The following is a 19,407-nucleotide window of genomic DNA, read 5'->3' as shown; positions in this document are numbered from 1 at the left end:
ATTAAAAGCTGCTGCACGTATCTCTGTTTCAGTGAAGCAGAGTCAAGTGTTGAATGTCATGTTGTGTGTTGTATTTTGTGTGTATTATCATGTGTACTCACTGATCTCCAGCTGTCTCTGGATGCGGTCCTTGCAGCGGTCACGGTACTTGGACTGCGTGGTGTTGTACTCAGTCATCACCTCCACAAACTTACGTGACAGCGTCGAGTGCTGCAGGACGACGCGGAGTCAAGAAAGGGACGGACGGCGAGACAAAGAGAGGAGAAAGAAGAGGTTCAGTTTTGTTATTATAAATGCAAACCGGTCGCTTAAATTACAAATCCCAGCACTTCTGCTACATGTCACATGTCCTAGTTTCCAGTTACAAATTACAGTTGTACCTGAATGCAGCACAACATGTAACATTAGTAAATTAATTGTCACCGGGCATGTTTTCGTTGCACGATATTTGGCAAAGCAATGCACCAAACTTGATCTACTTTGCTGTTTCTCTGCAGGTTAACATGAGACAAGCAAATCAACCGACACACTGTAGTAAATACTTGAGGGAATAAAATACACAATTAACCAAAAAAAGGATTTAATGAAAAGGAAGAGGTTTCATGGTGAAAGAATCTGAAATTATCAAATATATTTTTCTGCTTTTTCCCTTCACATCCAAAGTCTTACATTTAAAGGATACTTGGAAAAAATCCAGATGAAGTGAATGAGAAAAATTAGCTTAGTACTCGTAATGCAGAATTTAAACGTGTGATTCTTATTATTGGTATAAATGTATCACTGACTACTGTTGGCTTAAATGTATTATTTAATGATGTGTAAATGGTTGTGAAGGGGGGTTGATGGGATTGGTTTTGTAAGGTGTTGATGCTGCTGTTCTCCTCTCTTCCACCAGGAGGCAGCAGGGAGCAACATGCTGGGAGGAGAGGAGAGGCAGCAGCCAATCACAGAGCAGAATACTGCAGGGTCACATCAGAGCAATGAGACGAGAGGCAGAGAGTTTATCTGCTCTTCTATTTTTATATCTATAATGTTGCAGTAAAAATACAAATACAACAGTTTAAATAAAAATATTCTGAAGTTAAAAATTAATAAGATATCTGAAAAAAATGCCAAGAAATCGTCTTTAATTTGACTTTTCATCATTACACGTCAAGTCCAGCTTTTTTTTTGGTGCTTACTGGAGCTACTCTCTGTGTGGGATGTGTTTGAGGCTCTCCGGGCGTTTGAGTTCTGTCTGCTGTAAAAAGTGAGTCAGCATGTTTGATGTGATACATGATAACGAGATAACATGTAACTTTGATTTTGTCAAGGTCCAAATGAAATGTTTTTATAGGACAAGAAAGACAAAGAACGCTCAAAAACTTCAAATTGATTCTCATCTTTGAGTGTCTCACGATTTGATTGAGAATCAGTTTTCTATTCAAAACGATTCATGATTCATGATTCATGATTCAAAGTCTATTTTTGAATTGGTCCATACTTCAGGATCTACTCCGGTCTTCTGTGAGACTGGCTGAATTTCTTGCTGCTCTATTTGGCATTCTACTGAGTTTAAGAGATAGCATTAGCACTTAGCAGGGAGGGACTGATTAGCCCCCCCAAAAAATTTAGTTATGAATCTATTTAAAATCTCAGAAGATAAGAATCTGGATTTTTAGAGAGAAAGGTCATTGGGAGCTGAACAGTGCAGATATTTCTCTTTTTTCTTCATTTTTTTTTAACCAAATCAAAATCTTACTGAAAGTGAAAAAACAGGCTGACAACAGGCGTTGTAGTAAATCTAAAAACGGAAGTATGCCCTCTGTCTTTCTTAGACGGTCTCACCTGTGTCTTGCGGATCCTGAGGTCCGCTGATGATCTGTTGAGACCCTCCTCCTGCTCGATGCTCTGCTCGATTGCTGCAGGAAGACAAACACACACACAGGTCAAGATCAAACAGGAAAACAACCGCCTCACTTTAATGACATTTAAGTTGATGATCAAAAATATAAGCCATGTGTACCACAGCCCGTGTTGCATTCACTGTCAGTCAGACACTCTGTATTTGTTAATGTCTCAGATGATCTGTACTGATATTAAACAGGCAGTGGGTGTGACGTAACAAGGAATGGATCTTAATCTGCTTCTTTTCAAGTTGTTCACTTCACTAAAAAGTGGGAAAGTACTCATCAGAATCTGGATTTTGCATCATTTTCTTAAAGTGGAAGTTGTGTTTCAAAAGTGATGAGCTTAAGTTGGCCTGAAGTGTCTCTAAAAAGTTAGATCAGTGGATCGTGCCAGTGGATAAAACAAGAACTTAGGTGGCATATGGACGTGCTCCGGCGCTTACTTGTTGCCTTGAATTTATTTTGAATGCACTTATTTAAGGTTTAAAAGCGAACATATACCACTGCTTTCTTTAAATGCCTGATTTTGACATACTGATGGAGGGAAAAGCTGTAAAAATAAAAGTAACACCACCAGCATGGTACTTGCAAAGCATTCTGGGATAGCTTGCAGCGCAGACCAGGAAGGAAAGACAACAAGTGGTGGAGCGAGGCGGAACGTCTCCATGAAGTGTAGCTGGGCCAAGATGACATCACAGCCTGTTTCACTGCTGCAGGCTGAAGAAATCCACCGGAGCTGTTCTAAAACTATTTGTACTTATTTGTCATTAAAGAAGTTTATTAAAGAATAAAATAGAAGAATTACCCTTCAACATTTGACTGAGCTGTGAGGGTGTGAAAGCGTCGTCATGTTTGGTTCTGTGAGAAAAACCCACAGCTCGGGATTATTTGATAATCGTCCTCTTTCACAGCTCAGTGTTTAACCTGCAGCCTGCCCACCTCCGTCTCTGAGGAAACAACACTTCTCCTCCCCCTCCTCTTCCGCCATCAGCATCACCTCATCACTCAGACTTCGTTATTCAACCAGGGAGACACAGTTTAATAAAGTGTGAGGATATTCTTGTCTGCAGACACATGCAGAGCCAAGAGGAACGCTCAGAGTCGGCAGGGTGACGGCGACGCTTTCGGTCCAAGCAGAGTTTACCCACAAAAACACACAAATTCTTCCTCTAGCGCCCCCCACAGGAAACACGCCTCCATAAGATACACAGATGCAGTTTATTTTGACATGAAACTTCAATGCAATGATTGACAGCTCTGTTGACGAATGCGGCTCCTCTGTCACCTTAATCAGCACAGGGGGTATTTTGGCTTCATCTGTGTACAACTGGGAGGAGGTTCAGGCATGTTGTCCATATTTATATATACAGTCCATGGTTCCTGGCTAAGAGCTGTTGAAAAGTATCAGATCATTCAAGTACTTCACATTACTGGAGGTCAAGTCCTGTGAGGTCAGACTGACTCAGATCTGTGAGAGACATGCGGACTTAAAATAATCACAGCTGATCATTTACTCATCAGCTGGACCAGTGTGTGTGTGCGTGTGTGTGTGTGTGTGTGTGTGTGTGTGTGTGTTTGGATGCCATGGTATCCGGCTGCAGGTCTGTTCTGGTGTCATGTGACGCTTTGATTTCATTTTTTTTCCTCCAGAAAGTGATAAGACAAAATCAAACACTTATATAATAATTTCCGTCCAGTGTGTGTGTGCATGCCTGTGTGTGTGTGTGTGCATGCGTGTGTGTGTGTGTGTGTGTGTGTGTGTGTGTGTGTGTTTCCTGGCTCTTTGCCCAGCTGCTCTCTGCTGGATCCATGATGACTCAGCAATATTTCACAGCACTGATGGTGTGTGTGTGTGTGTTTGCTCTATTTGTGTGTATTTCTATGTGACAGTGAGATAAAAACTGGGTGAGTAAGCAACAGATTGTGTGTTTGTGTGTGCGTGAGGACATCTTTAGCATCCCCAGTTTCTAACCCAAAGTGATGTTTTTTTTCTTACATAACAATAAAATAATAAGACCAGAGACTTTCAGAGACTTAAAAGTTAAATATACATATATTAAATAATTTATGGTTCAGAAGGAAAGCTTGACTCACTCCTGTTATTATTCAGTTTCTCTCTGAGCTCCAGTAAGACCTCTGCTGTGTGGGTCCACCTTCCCTCGATGTAGAGAGCATGTCCTTTTTTTTTTTTTGTGTGCCAATATTTTTTGCTTTATCCCGTACTTACCAGACGTAAACAAAGTGTCTCAGATGAAACAACTAACAAACGAGTCGATGCTTTTTGCTGTTTGATTTAAGCCGGGGCGTAACACTTTTGTAGACACATCACCCAACGGCGGAATTGTCCGGCCGTGTGCATAGACTTCGACGAAAGTCCGCAACATCGAAGATTTCTGTGAGTCAAAAATCACACTGCTTCTTAGAGTCCTGAGTCAAATCTAAACTCTGAGACATTAAAAAGCCATACTTTTAAATTCAGTGCAACCTTAAGATCCCCAAAGCCAGTGAGGTGCAAGTTTACAATTTCAAAGATCAAGTTCAGATTAAAATGAACGAGGTCACTTTCATTTATTGTTTTGTTCTTTTAGCTGCATCAAGATACTCCCCCCCCCCCCCAGTGGAGCCTTCTTTGTTTCCATCCTCATCATTCACTAGCAGATATTTCCCCAGACTGTCGAGATGCTTCAACGTGATAACTTGTTTAAAATTCATTGCATATGAGACTGACGTACGGACCCGTTTTTTTTCAGACCCAGCTGGCACAGCTTTCATTAAAAATGTAAGATTCATCCTGGAATCTGTTCTTATCTGTCCATAAAACTAGTCGAAACAAAAAAAAACCCCTAACTCTCTATAACTTAAATGTTCACAAGAACTTCCTTCAGCAGTACCAGTAGCTGCTTCGTCCTAATTGCTAGCAGCATCCACCACGCTAAACACAAACCGGGTGGTGCAAATCCGACTTCGGCTGCCTTAAAACACAGAGCCCGTCGGGCAACACTTTGTACCGCTTGTTTGTCACCTTCTTGTTCACGAGTTGCAAACTCGTTAGTTCACGTCAACAAAAAAACTACAAGCACTTTCTATGAACACGCCCTTAAACATTATATTTCATGACCAGTCCGGATCATTGTGTCTCTAAATCCACAAAGAAATCAGAGAGAGAAAAAAAAAAAACACTCTTAGAACGATCCTATTTTTAACTTCTCGTCAGAATCAAAGTATTCCAGTGATAGTAGTCTGCTCCTCCATTGGGACACTGCAAACACAAGCTACTAACAGCTAAATCGACACACAGTTAGCGGTGCTAATTAGGATGAAAATTATAAACAAATATAGACTAAAAAGAATATGTGGCCCAAAGCTCACTTTGCTTACACAGTCACATTACAGTTCTTGTTTATGTCCCCAAAGCTTCATCAGAGTGAGAATTGTCTAAGTATGAATTTATATCATGTTTCATCTTTAGAAAACTCTATCCTGACGTGTTATTTTTAGTAATATATCTCATATTACCTGCAGCCTATTGGAGCAGAGCTCAGCTGCCTGGTCTGAACACTTTTGAAGAACATGAACCTGCTGATGGCCATGTGGGCAGAGCCTGTCTCTCTCTCTCGCACCCTCCCCTTCCTAACCCCTTCCCCCAGGGGCGAGACATCAACAGTGGGGAAACATGCTGCAGCTGTGTGTGTGTGTGTGTGTGTGTGTGTGTGTGTGTGTGTGAGTTAGAAAGAGAGAGAGACACAGGACAATAACAATCGGGCCTTGTGGGGGTTCCAATTATAGCTTTATCTCGAGCATCAACGCTATTCTGAGACTGCATATGTACAGTCTGTGTATGTATATATGTATGGGTGTGTGTGTGTGTGTGTGTGTGTGTGTGTGTGTGTGTGTGTGTAGTCCAACCTCTGGCTGTTCACATTAAAGCAGCGATGTCCTTGAACCTTCAGCATGAACCAATACTGCTGCACCCACTGTGTGTATTCAGTGTGTGTCTCTGTGTGTGTGTGTGTGTGTGTCTGCATTTTCAGTAGCTTTAAGCTCACTGGCCTGCGTCTGCATGTGTGTGTGTGTGTGTGTGTGTGTGTCTGCGAACAAGTGTGTGTGCGTGAAACTGTCGTAACGATTACAGCTTGATAAATCATGGCCAGTGTTTCCGAATGTTTTTCTCCTTCTTCTGCTGAAGGTCAACGGTCGCTGTCATCCTGACCAAAGACTACCGTAAACCTTCTAATAAAGGTGCACCGTAAAGCTGCCAATAAAACAGCGTTACAGTAAGCTATCTAATAAAACACTCTTTTTTAAAAAAATGTCATTGTTCCTAATAAAGGCTTGGCTGCTTCACCTGCACCTCAAGGTCTCACAACACATCCCCTTTTCAATATTTCCTGCCAATGTTTCTTAATTTAAAGCCTCAGCACTCTCAAAAGGACCCCAGAAGGTGACAATAATGGGACGGGTGGGGTCTTAGTGCTCAGCTCAGCTACTGTGCTGCCTAAGGCTTTAACAGGTCTTCCCTTGGAACTGAGACCCAGCAGGTTAGGGTCCAGGATCGAGACATGTTGAGATGATTTGAATCCTCTTCATCAGATAATTCAGATCTTATTGGAGTCATCTATGCAAGTCAAAGTAAGGGACGGAGTTTCATATATACGTTTGGTGCTTTGACAAATGACTTTCACTCTGTATATGTTTCTTTTAGTTAAGATCATGAGGAAAGAAACCATTAATGTTCTATCAGTTATACTCATCATTGAAGCCAAATGAAACCAATCAGAATACTAAACTGAAATCATACCATTCACAAGAGCAGTCGAACGTCACTTCCGGCTCGCCAGAGTGACCACTCCCCCGTTTGGGTGAAAACAACGCCTGAGAATGTATCGGCGGTAGATTAGAAAACACTGCTAGCCGTGAGATTAAACGCGATTGCGAAGCTTTTTGTACTTCAGACTATTTTAAAAACACAATTTAGTATCGGGTTTTCATTTACAAAGAACACAGGAGGGTAAAAGAAGAGCTGTGTGTGTTTGGACTGAAACCAGAGAGGATTAAAGTGGTAAATTGTGGGACCGCTGTCGTGTTCCTGCTAGCTTTAAGGCAGCGATCGCCCCGTGACAGAAGAGAAGTCTGTTAACAGATTCTTCACACATTCGTTCACTAATGAATTATTTAAAAATAAAGATCCCTCTCGGGTAACACGGTTAATAATTACTCATCAGGTGTTTAAAGTCAGTTTCCTCTGATGACTCGTTTGACGGAGAGCGATTGAACAGACACTCACGTACACGGTTCATTTTATACCGTTATGATGCCGATCTCTGTTCAGAAATGTCATATTTTAAACGTTTACATCACTGCTCATCAGATTTAGGCTCATGCTCGCCGTTTTAAAGTACGTTTTTTGTTTTTTAAGACTTTAAATCGGTAATGACCCCAGCTTGTCCATTAACCGCCATTCATTCAGATGGAATGATTTCACCCAGAAAGGGGCGGGGCCGGCATCGTTTGGGCAAAGTACCCGGATGGGTTGCTCTCATGAATTAGGATATTAAGACTTGGATAACCTGAAAGTTTATGTTTCTTAACTCAGACAGAACTTGAGTCATTGTGTTTTGCCTATAAAACATATATATATTATCTTTTGGTATAACCGCCCTCGATGGCATCCGTGTGACATCCAGCACCACTGTTATTAATCTTGAGGGTTCTATTTAATCATGTCCCTCAACCCCCACATAAAACACAGGTCAAGGTCAGCCCTTTTTTTTTTTTTACACATTTGCTATATTGTAAAAATCAGGCGCATCCTGTCTCAAAATAATGCAGAAAAACTAGTCCGTGCATTTGTTACTCTTTGGTTGGATTATTGTAATTCCCTGTTATCAGGCTTCTCTAAGTCTCTAAAGACTCTTAAGCTGGTCCCAAATGTTACAGCACGTCTACTGACAAGGACCCGGAAAAGAGTTCCTATCTCACCTATATTAGTAGAATTCCTTTTCATCTAAAAGAGCTTTTCATAAATACAGTACATAAACGAATGAGCTCCCAGAATGCACGTCTGCTTTTGGTTTACCTGAAGTCTCTAAAAGTAGTATGGGAGGCAGAGCCTGCAGTTATCAGGCGTCTCTCCTGTGAAATCATCTTTCATTCAGACTTCTCGGAACCAGACACTTTCTCTATTTTGATCTGTGGCTCAGCTGGTAGAGTCGGTCATCGCCTAACCCGAAGGTCGGGGGTTCGATCTCCGGCGCCTGCAGCCACATGTCCCATGTGTCCTTGGGCAAGACACTTAACCCTGATTAGCTCCTGCTGCTTCATAGGTGGAATGTGAGTGTGTATGAATGAGATAGGGTTACAACTGGACTGGTTGAGATTTTCAAGATCTTCTTCAACCAGTCCAGTTGCCTTTGGATCAAGCTTTGAATTTACGATGACCTGGATGACTGAGAACCTACACAGTCATCTTTACACAGCAGCCTCTGCCATCAGGGTGTGAATGTGTAGGCGTGACCTGCGGTGTAAAAGCGATTTGAGTCGTCAGAAGACTAGAAAAGTGCTTTACAAGCTAAAGTCCCAATTACCAATTTACCATATTTTTAAGACGAGGCTTATATCTTTCCATTTACAGTTAAAGCTAGCTCAGGCTTGGACCAGCCTCCAGTCACGCTGCTCTAGGCTTAGACCGCTTCCCGGGAATTTTTGTTCTCCCTTGTCTTGTAGTAAAGGTTTGAATATTTTTGAAGAATGATCAGGTCCTTTTGGATGTTGGAAGGTTTTTCCCAGGACAATTTGGAATTGTCATTTTGGACCTGTGAAGTGCCAGCTTCATGATCTGATATCATGTTTTTGGAAACATTTATCTGTGTTACTGACCTGCTGATTGATTATTTATCTATACCGATGACCATTACAGCAGAGTGCATGTTAAAAGACATTTCTGTACTTGTGCCATTTCAACTATCCCTGCTCGTTTTCAGACAGTGCTGGTCCTGACAGCTTCTTGTTCTTGTTCTTGTGAATATGCACAGTTTAAAGAGTATTCTGCCATAATAAGACTTCAATGCAGAAACTGGGGAAAAAACACATTAAAGAGATCTTTAAATGAGGTCTCCAGACTCTTATTAACCAGAAGTCATGTCTCCATGAATATTCATAGAGGTATAATGTCAGATTTTGAAGGGACGCTGGCTGCCGCAAGTATTATTCAAGGACTTTTCAAGGTAAGCTTCTCCGCTGTTTAACGTCTTAGAGAACACAAGAAGCGTACAAGCTGGCATGGCTAATGAAAGTGTCCTCGAGCTTTTCGGGTCGTAACTTACTCTCCAGAGTCTCCCCAAGGCTCAGACAAGCGAGATTTTCAATTGTCAAACTCGTTCATCATCCTGGAGTCTGACATTTTTCCTGTTGTTTTATTCCATCAATCAGTCAGAGGATGACTTTACACAGATTTCACTGTTGTAGACACGTGTCAGATGTCAGAATAAAATAAAAGAGTTTTTTCTGAGGTTGTGGCTCTTCTGTAAAACTAATTTGGTCTAACGTGGGCGTTAAATTGAGTCCAAGCTTTTTTTTCTCCCAAGATATTTTTAGGCCATTTTTTGCCTTTAGCAGATAAAACAGCTGAAGAGAGACAAGAAATACTTGGAGGGAAGAGTCGGGTATGACAAGCAGCAAAGTGCCGAGGTCGGATTTGAACCCACGGTCGCTGCAATGCGGACTACGACCTCTGTATATGGCGCACTTCACATCACCGCTAGGTTATCTGGCGCCCCCTTTTTCTCATCTTGACTATCAGTTTAATTCATCCTGAGTTTTTAAAAATCTTTTTGCTCTTAATAACCATGAATTCAATTATTGTCAACAACCAATAGGAGCACTCTTTGCCGAGCAGGAAATAGGAAGATAGTAAACATGGAGCGGCATAACTTAGCTCTTAGCTGTGCTAACATGGCGGTACGCTCTAATCAACCAATGACTTGCTGTGTCTTATTTCAGGGGTTGTGTCCTTCAAACGACCCAGCCTTCATAGACCGCTCAAGCCGAACTGAAATGAGACGGTCTGGTCTACGGAGGATTCCCTGTTTGCCTCACCAGTATGCCCCGCCCTGTCGCCTAGCAACCCTACAGCTACAATGGGATCAGCTAGTATAAATGACAGCCCATTAAAGGCATGTTGCTGATACCGACTTTGTTTTCTGATTGATATATCTGACTGTTAAAGGAAAGCGGGATGAGATTTATCATCAGTAAACATGACTTGCACATGGACAGGATAAGCTCAGGGCGCCAAAATCTACTCATATTTGAAGTTTCTCTCAAGAACTTGACTTTTTAAAAAAAATATTTAGCATTTCTTTAATGAAAAAATCCATGGTTGTTGACAGAATTAAAAAGGTGACCGTTGTTAATGAATGTTTAGGCCTGCTGGTGCTGCTAGAGGAGATGTCTGATGAGAAACCATCATAACCGTCCTCTGTACGTCAGGACGTCTGGTTAAGTTTCAGCTCCCCAGGTAGAAAACAGTGGATTCAGTCATCGGGGTGATGCGTTCAGGGACAGTTTGCCGTCTCGTCATTCATCATGAAGTGTAAAGTTCAACTCCTTCCTGTACCTTTGGTCTCAACTTGTCTTTGCGTGCAGATAAAAAGTCGATTTGTTTGTATAAAATCCGACTCTTTGGCAGAGCTTTGAAACCTGCAGCGACCTCGTCACCTCGTCTGATTCATCACACAGAAACTGTTTCACACCGTCAGCTGGAGCTCATCTGTCTGCTGCCTCGTTTCATCATCTGCTGTTTCTCTTTGTGTGTCAGTGTGTGTGTGTGTGTGTGTGTGTGTGTGTTTTCACAGGTAAGTCTAAGAGCATACCTTTTAATTTTGAGCGAACTTTATTGGCTGTCTTCTTGATGTCAGCTGTGAGGTCCTCCAACTCCTGCTTGGTCTCTGCAGAGGGAAATAAACCGGGAACAGTTTGTTAGAATATGAATTCATCATCACAGGTGTTTTAGTGCTGGAGGCTTTTTTTTATAAAGGAACATTTAATTCCTAACATCTACAGTCTCTCCTTGTTCGCCCTCTCTGATGTCGTAGCAAATCCACCTGAATTCATTTAATTGAATTAAATACATCAGAGTCAGATTTTATCATTTTAATCACATCTTTAAAAAATAAATAAAACACCTGTCAGATAATCATTCTTCATCTGAACACAGAAAAAAAGAATTTCCCATCACGTTGAACCTTTCCTTGGTTTGCACATTTCTCTAAAAAAAAACAACCAATCAGGTAGATCTTTAATGTTTTCGCTAAAACAGCCAACAAGTCTCCTCTGCAGGTCTTCATCAGGGGGGGTGGGGGGACGTGGCCTCACCAGCCAATCAGAAGTGATCCCAAATCGAAACCAATCCAGTTTACTCCCAGGTGGTTCTTGCACACTTGAAATTGCGTACTATGCTATCAGTACGTACAACATCCAAAATATTTTCTTGTTTCTTACATTCTTTAGAGAACTGAGAGTTACTTTTTGTTCGAAACCTGGTGAAAAATAAATAAATAATGGTTTAAATTCTGTGTCTGGCGTGAGCTGTAGCACATGATGGATTTGGGACGGCTGTCTGCATTATGTAACATTACTTAATATATAACATTCTTTAGGTTGAAGCAAAATCAGGACAAATTCACACTAAATGTTAAAATGCTTGGGAGCTCTGATTAACACTGGGCTATCACCTAATATGCCATTGATGTAGGAATATAGACAAACTTATTGTAACAAAGGCTGTAGTGTTGCAATTGTTAATAAATTGTTCTTTGCAAATTAGCATATTCATATATTTTTCTATGTTAATTTATGAAGTTTAAAAGTCATAAAACTAATTGGGGGGAAAAACCGAGCTCTCCAACCAAGCTTCAGAACTTTTTAAAAACAGGACACTCATCGTTTTTATTTCCATACACTGAGAACACTGGGCTCATTGAAACTCTAATTACAGTATCAGTGAACTGTGGGTTATATAATGAAGACGTGTTTTTATTGTTATTATTAATACAAGAGCCTTGGACTCTGCTCTGACTCGCTCTCTGTTACAGAAACCGAATCTGGCAGCAAAAAAAGGTCACCAGAGAAGAAGAAGAAAAGGATGTGAAGTGGGTGTTTGATGATGTGTGTGCAGAAACAGTAACATCACATCATGTCAGCCATGTTGGAGGGAAGGGAGGCCTAATGTGTGTGTGTGTCTGCGTGAGTGTGTGTGTGATAACTGCAGCAGTGCAGTCAGATTTACGAGCGCTGCAGTGCCATTCAGCCTCCTCTACCTCTGACTCACCCTGTTCGCTCCGTCTGACCGCCTCCCTGCTCTCCTCTCCTCTCTGCTCACTGTGCTAGCTGCTGTTAGCACGTGATGCTAAAGCTTTTGAAAGCGTTGGACTCTAATGCCCAATAATGAAAGAGGAAACTATAGATCTCTTTCTATTTTATTGTCACTGATTGCTGCCAAGAGAATTATCAGGTCTACTTCCAGCAGGAAGTGTTTTTTATGTTTAACAATAATCACAGAAATGGAGGAATAGAATGAAAGGAATGTGAACAGCAGAACTTCTGGTGTCAGAAATACAAATTAAATCAAACACAAAAACAATGTAAAAAATCTCTTAATTAAATCTTCTTTTGAAGTGTGATTTCTTTTAATTTTGTATCTTTTTCCATGCTATTTTTTTCATGCTTTGTATGTTTTTTCATGCTTTCAGTCAATGAGCCGAAGTCAGGCATCAGCCAATTCATACATGGTAAAGAGTACATTTATATACAATATTTATATTCAATAAGAAGGCTGTAATCTAAGAGCATTCAGAGACGCTTGACTGTAGAGAACATAAAATCCTCATGAGGATAGGTCCCAGTTTTTTTTCTCATATGCATATTACTCCAGTTCATAAATTTTGTATTTAATTGTTTTTCTGATTTCTGAAATGTTTTAAATCTGAACTGACTGTCTACCGGTGTTGTCTGGCCTGTACATGGCCCTTAATGTGGATCATTCATTTCTTTAAAACCTGCTGATTGGCTGCAGGTGAAAAATTCAGTCCTTTGATTGACACTTCGGACAGCCAATGAAAGGCAGAGGCTGGTTAGAAATGAAGGGATCATGTGAGGAGGAGTATCGGCGTGTTTATGGTCGACTGCGGTTTAGAAGCAGAATTACATCTGTATCCCTCCACTCTCACTACAACTCCCATCATGCATTATTCAGGCAGAAACACTGGAATGCATTTTGTGTGCCGGTGTGTTGCAGCGCAGAGCGGCTGACCCAGAAGTGAGGAGGAGGAGGAGAAGAAGAAATGAAGCGACATGTTTTCACCGCGGGGAGGAAGAGGAGTCTGAACGTCGACTCAGTTTAACATGAAGACTAGTTTGAACGCAACACCGCTCTGATCTGTGTGCAAATATTTCACTCTGATATGACAAAGTCTTCATCACTGCACGCTGCATCTTCATCCCAGATCATTAACAGTTCATCAGTGATCTCAGCTCGAACTCTAAACACTAAACCTCATTTAGAAATCACGTAAATTAAGCTTCCTTTTCATCTGAAATGTTTTCAAATATGTCAAAACAGTGCAGGTAAAATAACAGAGTTAAGAATTTTAAAACTGTAATTCAAGTCATATCAGGAAAGTTTTAGCATCAAAAGTTGCTTGTTGACACATATTTCACAATAAAAGCCTTCAGAGTAGTGGGGATAATTCACTTTGAGCTCAAGCTGAGCTATAAACTGATCTTGGATTTGGATTGTGATTAAGTTAATTGGTATATAACTAAACACTTTTTCAACATTATCTTTTAACTGGATGAAAGAGTTTCATCATTCAGCACGTGCATGCACCATTAAGTTGAGCTACAGTTATAGCTCAATTAGGCCGTTAAATTCGGCTACAGTCCTTGTCCCAGTATACAAGCAGCGGTGGAGAATCGATTTATTGGCGTAAATATGTCTGACTCCCCGATGGTCGGTGGTGAAATGTCCCTTTTCAGCTATTAACTGTTGGACCTTCTTATGGTTGTCCTTGGTAACAAGTTAGCAAATGGCAAAGTGGTTGTATGTTGAATGGTGAAATAATGGATAACTTTAGGTACATTAAGTACATACTCTATAGTTTACTTAAGGTACATTAAGTACATACTCTATAGTTTACTTAAGGTACATTAAGTACATACTCTGCTTTACTTAAGGTACATTAAGTACATACTCTATACTTTACTTAAGGTACATTAAGTACATACTCTATGCTTTACTTTAGGTACATTAAGTACATACTCTATACTTTACTTAAGGTACATTAAGTACATACTCTATGCTTTACTTTAGGTACTTACTTAAGGTACATTAAGTACATACTCTATGCTTTACTTTAGGTACATTAAGTACATACTCTATGCTTTACTTAAGGTACATTAAGTACATACTCTATACTTTACTTAAGGTACATTAAGTACATACTCTATGCTTTACTTTAGATACATTAAGTACATACTCTATACTTTACTTTAGGTACATTAAGTACATACTCTATACTTTACTTAAGGTACATTAAGTACATACTCTATACTTTACTTTAGGTACATTAAATATATACTCTATGCTTGGGGCCCCAGACAATTAGGGGGCCTAAATCAACGGCCAAAAATGTGCAAACTTTCCCCTCCCTAAGGGATTCCCATCCGACAGAACTCACTCTTGTTGCCCTGCTGAACGCTGGTTGGAGGGCCCCCCAACTGGTTTTTGCCAAAGGCCCCAACAGACTCTAGAATTGCCACTGGATGCTGCATACTATCCCTCTAGCTCACGGTGGTATCTGAAGGTAGACATGAACTATAACAGCTATTTGGTGTTGCTGTTCTACTTCTCGGTCAAAGTTTGGTGACGAATTTCATCATAAGAGAGAAGAGATTCAATCAGGTGTCACTCACATGTTGGCAGATGTTATATCCTCATCTCCCCGCAGGTTCACTTCAGTTTAAACACTTCAACCAGCAGAGACTTCACGGGCAGCATGCAACAAAAAGACAACATGGACCAACACAGAAGGGAGGAGGGAAGGATGGAAGGAGAGAAGGAAGGGACTGAGGAGGAATGAAGGAAAGAAGGGGATGGAAAGGAAGGATGAAAGAAAGAAAGGACAAAAGGAAGAAAGAAAAGTAAAAGGGAGTGATGGAAGAAAGGGAGAAAGAAGGAGATATAAGGATGGGCTGTAAAAAGACAGAAAGGTAGGAGGGAGGACACAAGGAAGAAGGAAAGTAGAAAAGGGAAAAAAGAAAGGACACTAGGATAGAAGATAGATGAAGGACAGAATGAGAAAATAATGAGAGGAAAGGAGAAAGAAAGGAATGAAGAAAGAGGAAGTAAATTGGGAATGAGGGAGGGAATTAAGTTGGAAAGAGGCAGAAAGGAAAGAAGGAGGGAGAGAAGAAAGGAAGAGGGAAGAGGGAAGAGGGAAGAGGGAAAAGAATATCACAAAAATGGATGGAAAATGGATGATGAAGAAGAAAAGTTTCAAAAGGAAAAATAAAGAACAGGAGGATGGAGAAGAAACAAAAAAAATATCATTGATCATGCATTAACAGAAAACATCAACATGCAACAACGTGAAATCAAATCATGCAGAAAAAAAAAACATTCACTGTGTGAAAAGATGTCAAACAAAGAAACAGACGTGTGTCTCATTCTGTTGTTATGTAACTGAGGTTCTGTGTGAAGACGAGCAGGAAGAAACACACAGATTCAGAGCCAACGGGCGTTCATTAAGGAAGTCCTGGGCTGCCAATATTCAAATCTAATCATTTATAGCAGACAGGAATGAGCTTATATGAGGCAGACAGCAGCAGCCGGCCAAAGAAGAGCAGGTCTGGAGCCGGGATTTTAATAATACAGACCTTCTTCTAATTATCAAAAAAAAAAAAACAACAACAATCTTATTGTGTTAATGTGTTCAGGGAAGTTCTGGAACAAACACAAACATCTCTTCAAACATGCTATACCACAAAGTAATAAACTAGAGGCTAGACATTGTCACTTTTACTTACTTGATTTCCCCTCATGTCCATGCTGGCTTTCATTACATTTTCCTCAAACTTTATTGAATGCTGCTTCAATATATCAACATTTCTTTACATTTAGGTGACGGCTGCATGTATTTCACTTCACCGAGCTCGCAAAGAACTGTCTTTTCCACGTGTAGTTCGCAGATATGTGGAGTCATGGAAAGTGTTATTTTAAACTGAAAGAGCCCTCATGTACTTGATGATTTCCACAGTAAGCACTCATGCACTTATACCAGACACACACCTCACAGCCTGCGAGTCTGTGAGTGTGGAGATTGAGACCCAGAGAATAACTGACTCACTATTTCAACCAACAGAGAGGAGCTAGTGCAAGCTGCCGTCAAAGAGGAGGGGAGGGGGGGGGGTGGTTCACTAAGAATAGATCGCGGTTGCTATTAGCTCCATGACTTGCACATAAATTGCGAGCTATCTGCTCTGTCTCAAGGTCTACTTCACAAAGCATACAACGTCCATAAAGTTTTGTTGCTCCGTGCGGTTTGCTCTTGCTTTCCGTTTTGTGGATTTGAGTCGTCAGCATCTCCTTCTTCACAGACGTGTAGATGGTGAGCTGGATGGTAGGAGGACACCTTTTCCAGTTGATTGCAAAGTCAGGTTTTTTACAAATGTGAAACTTTTGTTTATATCAAAGCTTCCTCTCTGTATCTAACCTGAGAGAGCGACTTGTCCAGATAAAAAAAATACTCTGGCGCAGTTACCGCCAACGCTCAGCAGCTGATCATTTTTGATTCTTACTGGGTGAGACCATTAGCTCTGGTTTTCATGAATTTGAGTTTTTTTTTCATGATAAGAAGGCTCCACCCTTTATCCAAATATGGTCACTTCCAGCAAAATAGAATTAAAATGAACATGGTGAAAGCAAAGTGTTAAACTGGTTGTAAAACATTAGTCCTATTGATAAAACTAAAGTATCAGCGTGTTAGCATTCTGATAACCTTGAACTGCATCAATCAGATATAAAGGGATATGAATCTGCGAGGAGTGGTTTCTTAAAGTGACAGGACGTGTCGTTATCTGCCCAGCAACAAGCTAAAGGCTTCCTTGAGTAAAGTCTCAAAATGAAACCTCGAGGTCTCTCTGGCTGCTGATCGGACGATAAACCCGATGGCCATACTTGTTCGGAGATAACCTCAGAGGATGACTGTGAACAGGGTGCAGGATTTTGTGCCCCACCCCTGCACAAAAAAAACAAAAAGAAACGTTTTTTTCATCCAGACTTTGTTTTACAGTGTAGTGTTTGTGACAGCACAGACTTGGCTCTGGGCTTCAGCGGTGACATTGAGTCAGTGCTGCTGAGTCACAGTGAGCAGGGTCACGGTGAACACAGCTCTCTCTATCTTTATCTGACGATTTGATTTTCACTGATGTGTCAGGGGGAGGTAGGCTGGGGTTAAGGAAGTAGAAGAAGGAAGGAAGGAGGGAGGCAAGGAAAGGAGTGAGGAAAAGAAGGCAAAAAAGGGAAGTAAGGATGGAGGAAGGAAAAGAAGGAGGTAAGGAAGGCAGCAGGGAGAAGAGGAAGGAGTGAAAAAACAGAAGAAGTGAGGGCAGGCCTTCTGTGTATTTACTGCGGGTGGCTTTGAAGAGAGTGATGTGGCCCCATTAATCATTTAGACCTTCAAATGCGTAACAGTGAAGCGTGGATTTTTTAAGAAAGGAAATCAAAGACTTATCTTACTATTTTGCACTTGCAAACTATGTTATGAAATGTATGCAATCAAAAACTCTATTCATAAGTCAGAACATAAGGCTGTCATTAAGAGTCGTGTCTTATTGCTTCATTTGGAAAGATTAACAAGATTCAGTAAGAGATAATGTATAGTGAGCAGGAATTGAACCCCAAGAGCCCCAAAGGTAAGTGAAGCAAGGGAGTTCGCTTAAAGGCTTTATCTGGATTTTTTTGATCCAGCAGATGTCGCCCCTTGAGCACCAGCATGAAACCAAAACAACTCGCGCTGCATTGTTGTGTTAGCATGCTAATGCTAGCGATCTTTATTATGCTCGTATCTTCACACTGCATGTAAATTTACCTGAAATGAGCGTGATCTAGAAACACAGTTAAGCAGTGAGTACAGTATGTTGTTCTTCTTTTCTCTAGTCCCTCAATTAAACAACTTTTATACACGAGGGGAGGAGTCAGCCGGCCGTCCGGGCGATGTAAACAAAGTGAAGATAGGACTCTGAAAACTCTGAAAACATCACAGACAGTGGGACTCGGGTGTTACACCCATTGTAGACAGTCATGACTCACAGAGTTATTTTCAGAGGATATACTTGATTTCTATTATATTTAAGTGTGAAAAATCACATAGAGCCGTTAAGAGTTTACTGCAGTGAGTTAGAGTTGTTGTTTTTGCCAGCCTGTTTTCACGTTTATCTAATCGTTCTTCTTTTTGCTGATGTCAGTGCGCAGAGATTTCAGATATTAACTCTATTGGTGTTGGATTCTCGTCACCCACAGAACGTTTTAACATAACATGATCAGACCTGGAATATAGTGCATCGGGAAAAGAAGAACATGTCAGTGAAGGTCCAGACAACTAAAGCACTGTTTGAGTCTTACTTTCGTCAGGGTTGGGTGCGGCCAGGATGGCGCTGTGCTGCTTCTTGACCTGCTCCACATCCTCCGACAGCTTCTCTATACAGCCTCTGATCTCCTCCACCTGCACACACACACACACATCACAGTTACACCTTCATGGGGAAGCAGTTCAGAAACTACCAGTAAACACACCATCAGACTGAGTGTGTTTGTTCTGATGATCAGCTTGAGTGTGTGTGTGTTTTTTTTTTGTTTGTTGTGCTAAACACAAACACACAAGATGATGATCGGCTCTGAAGCTTCCTGCCCTCAGGTGGGAGATTAACACTAAATCTTTGTGCGCATGTGTGTATGTGTGTGTCTGTGTTTGAGTGTTGTTGGAGTCGATGTCTATCAGCGGAGGAGGATAATCTACCCTCCGCAGTGGACTGAAGGTCACTGCTCTCCCACGCCACAAAAACTCCTGTTTTTTTCCATAGTGCCAAAAGTAGGATTTTGTCAAATTTGGATGGATTAAATGCTTCACTGAAAATGTGTTGTTGCTCATACAACTAAAGGGGACAGTAAACCACAGGTTACCTTGTTCAGCAGATAAAATGATGTATAATTGAGAATGCAAATCTTGTTTTGTGGTCTCTCAGTGTTTCCAGAACATTATGTGTACTGTGTTATATGTGTTTGTGTGTTTGTGTGTGTTGCCTCACCTGTTCAAAGAACTCATCCATGAAGTGGTCCCTGTCGACCTGCACCACCTCCTCATCATCATCACTGTCCTTAGCCTGCAGACACACAAGACAGAAGACCAATATTTAAGTTTTGAGTAAATCGAAATCATTTTATTCAAGGAGATCATTTTTTCCT

The 19,407-nt window shown here is 40.9% G+C and overlaps 1 protein-coding gene across 1 annotated transcript in view; it reads right to left on the bottom strand.

The window, feature by feature from the left end:
- The window catches only part of stx1b (syntaxin 1B), a 57,037-nt gene that overhangs the window by 9,034 nt on the left and 28,596 nt on the right, over positions 1-19,407 (bottom strand). The window contains exons 2-6 of the mRNA XM_061027264.1: positions 19,251-19,325; positions 18,568-18,667; positions 10,760-10,834; positions 1,828-1,901; positions 102-210 (exon numbers count right to left, since the gene is read on the bottom strand). Of these exons, the coding sequence (XP_060883247.1) occupies positions 102-210; positions 1,828-1,901; positions 10,760-10,834; positions 18,568-18,667; positions 19,251-19,325 (433 nt within the window). The remainder of the gene's footprint in view (positions 1-101; positions 211-1,827; positions 1,902-10,759; positions 10,835-18,567; positions 18,668-19,250; positions 19,326-19,407) is intronic.

Source organism: Labrus mixtus, chromosome 20 (genome assembly GCF_963584025.1).
Source record: "Labrus mixtus chromosome 20, fLabMix1.1, whole genome shotgun sequence".
Taxonomy (NCBI): Eukaryota; Metazoa; Chordata; class Actinopteri; order Labriformes; family Labridae; genus Labrus; species Labrus mixtus.
The sequence above is the reverse complement of the archived record's forward strand: the minus strand, read 5'-3'. Positions and strand labels throughout refer to the sequence as shown.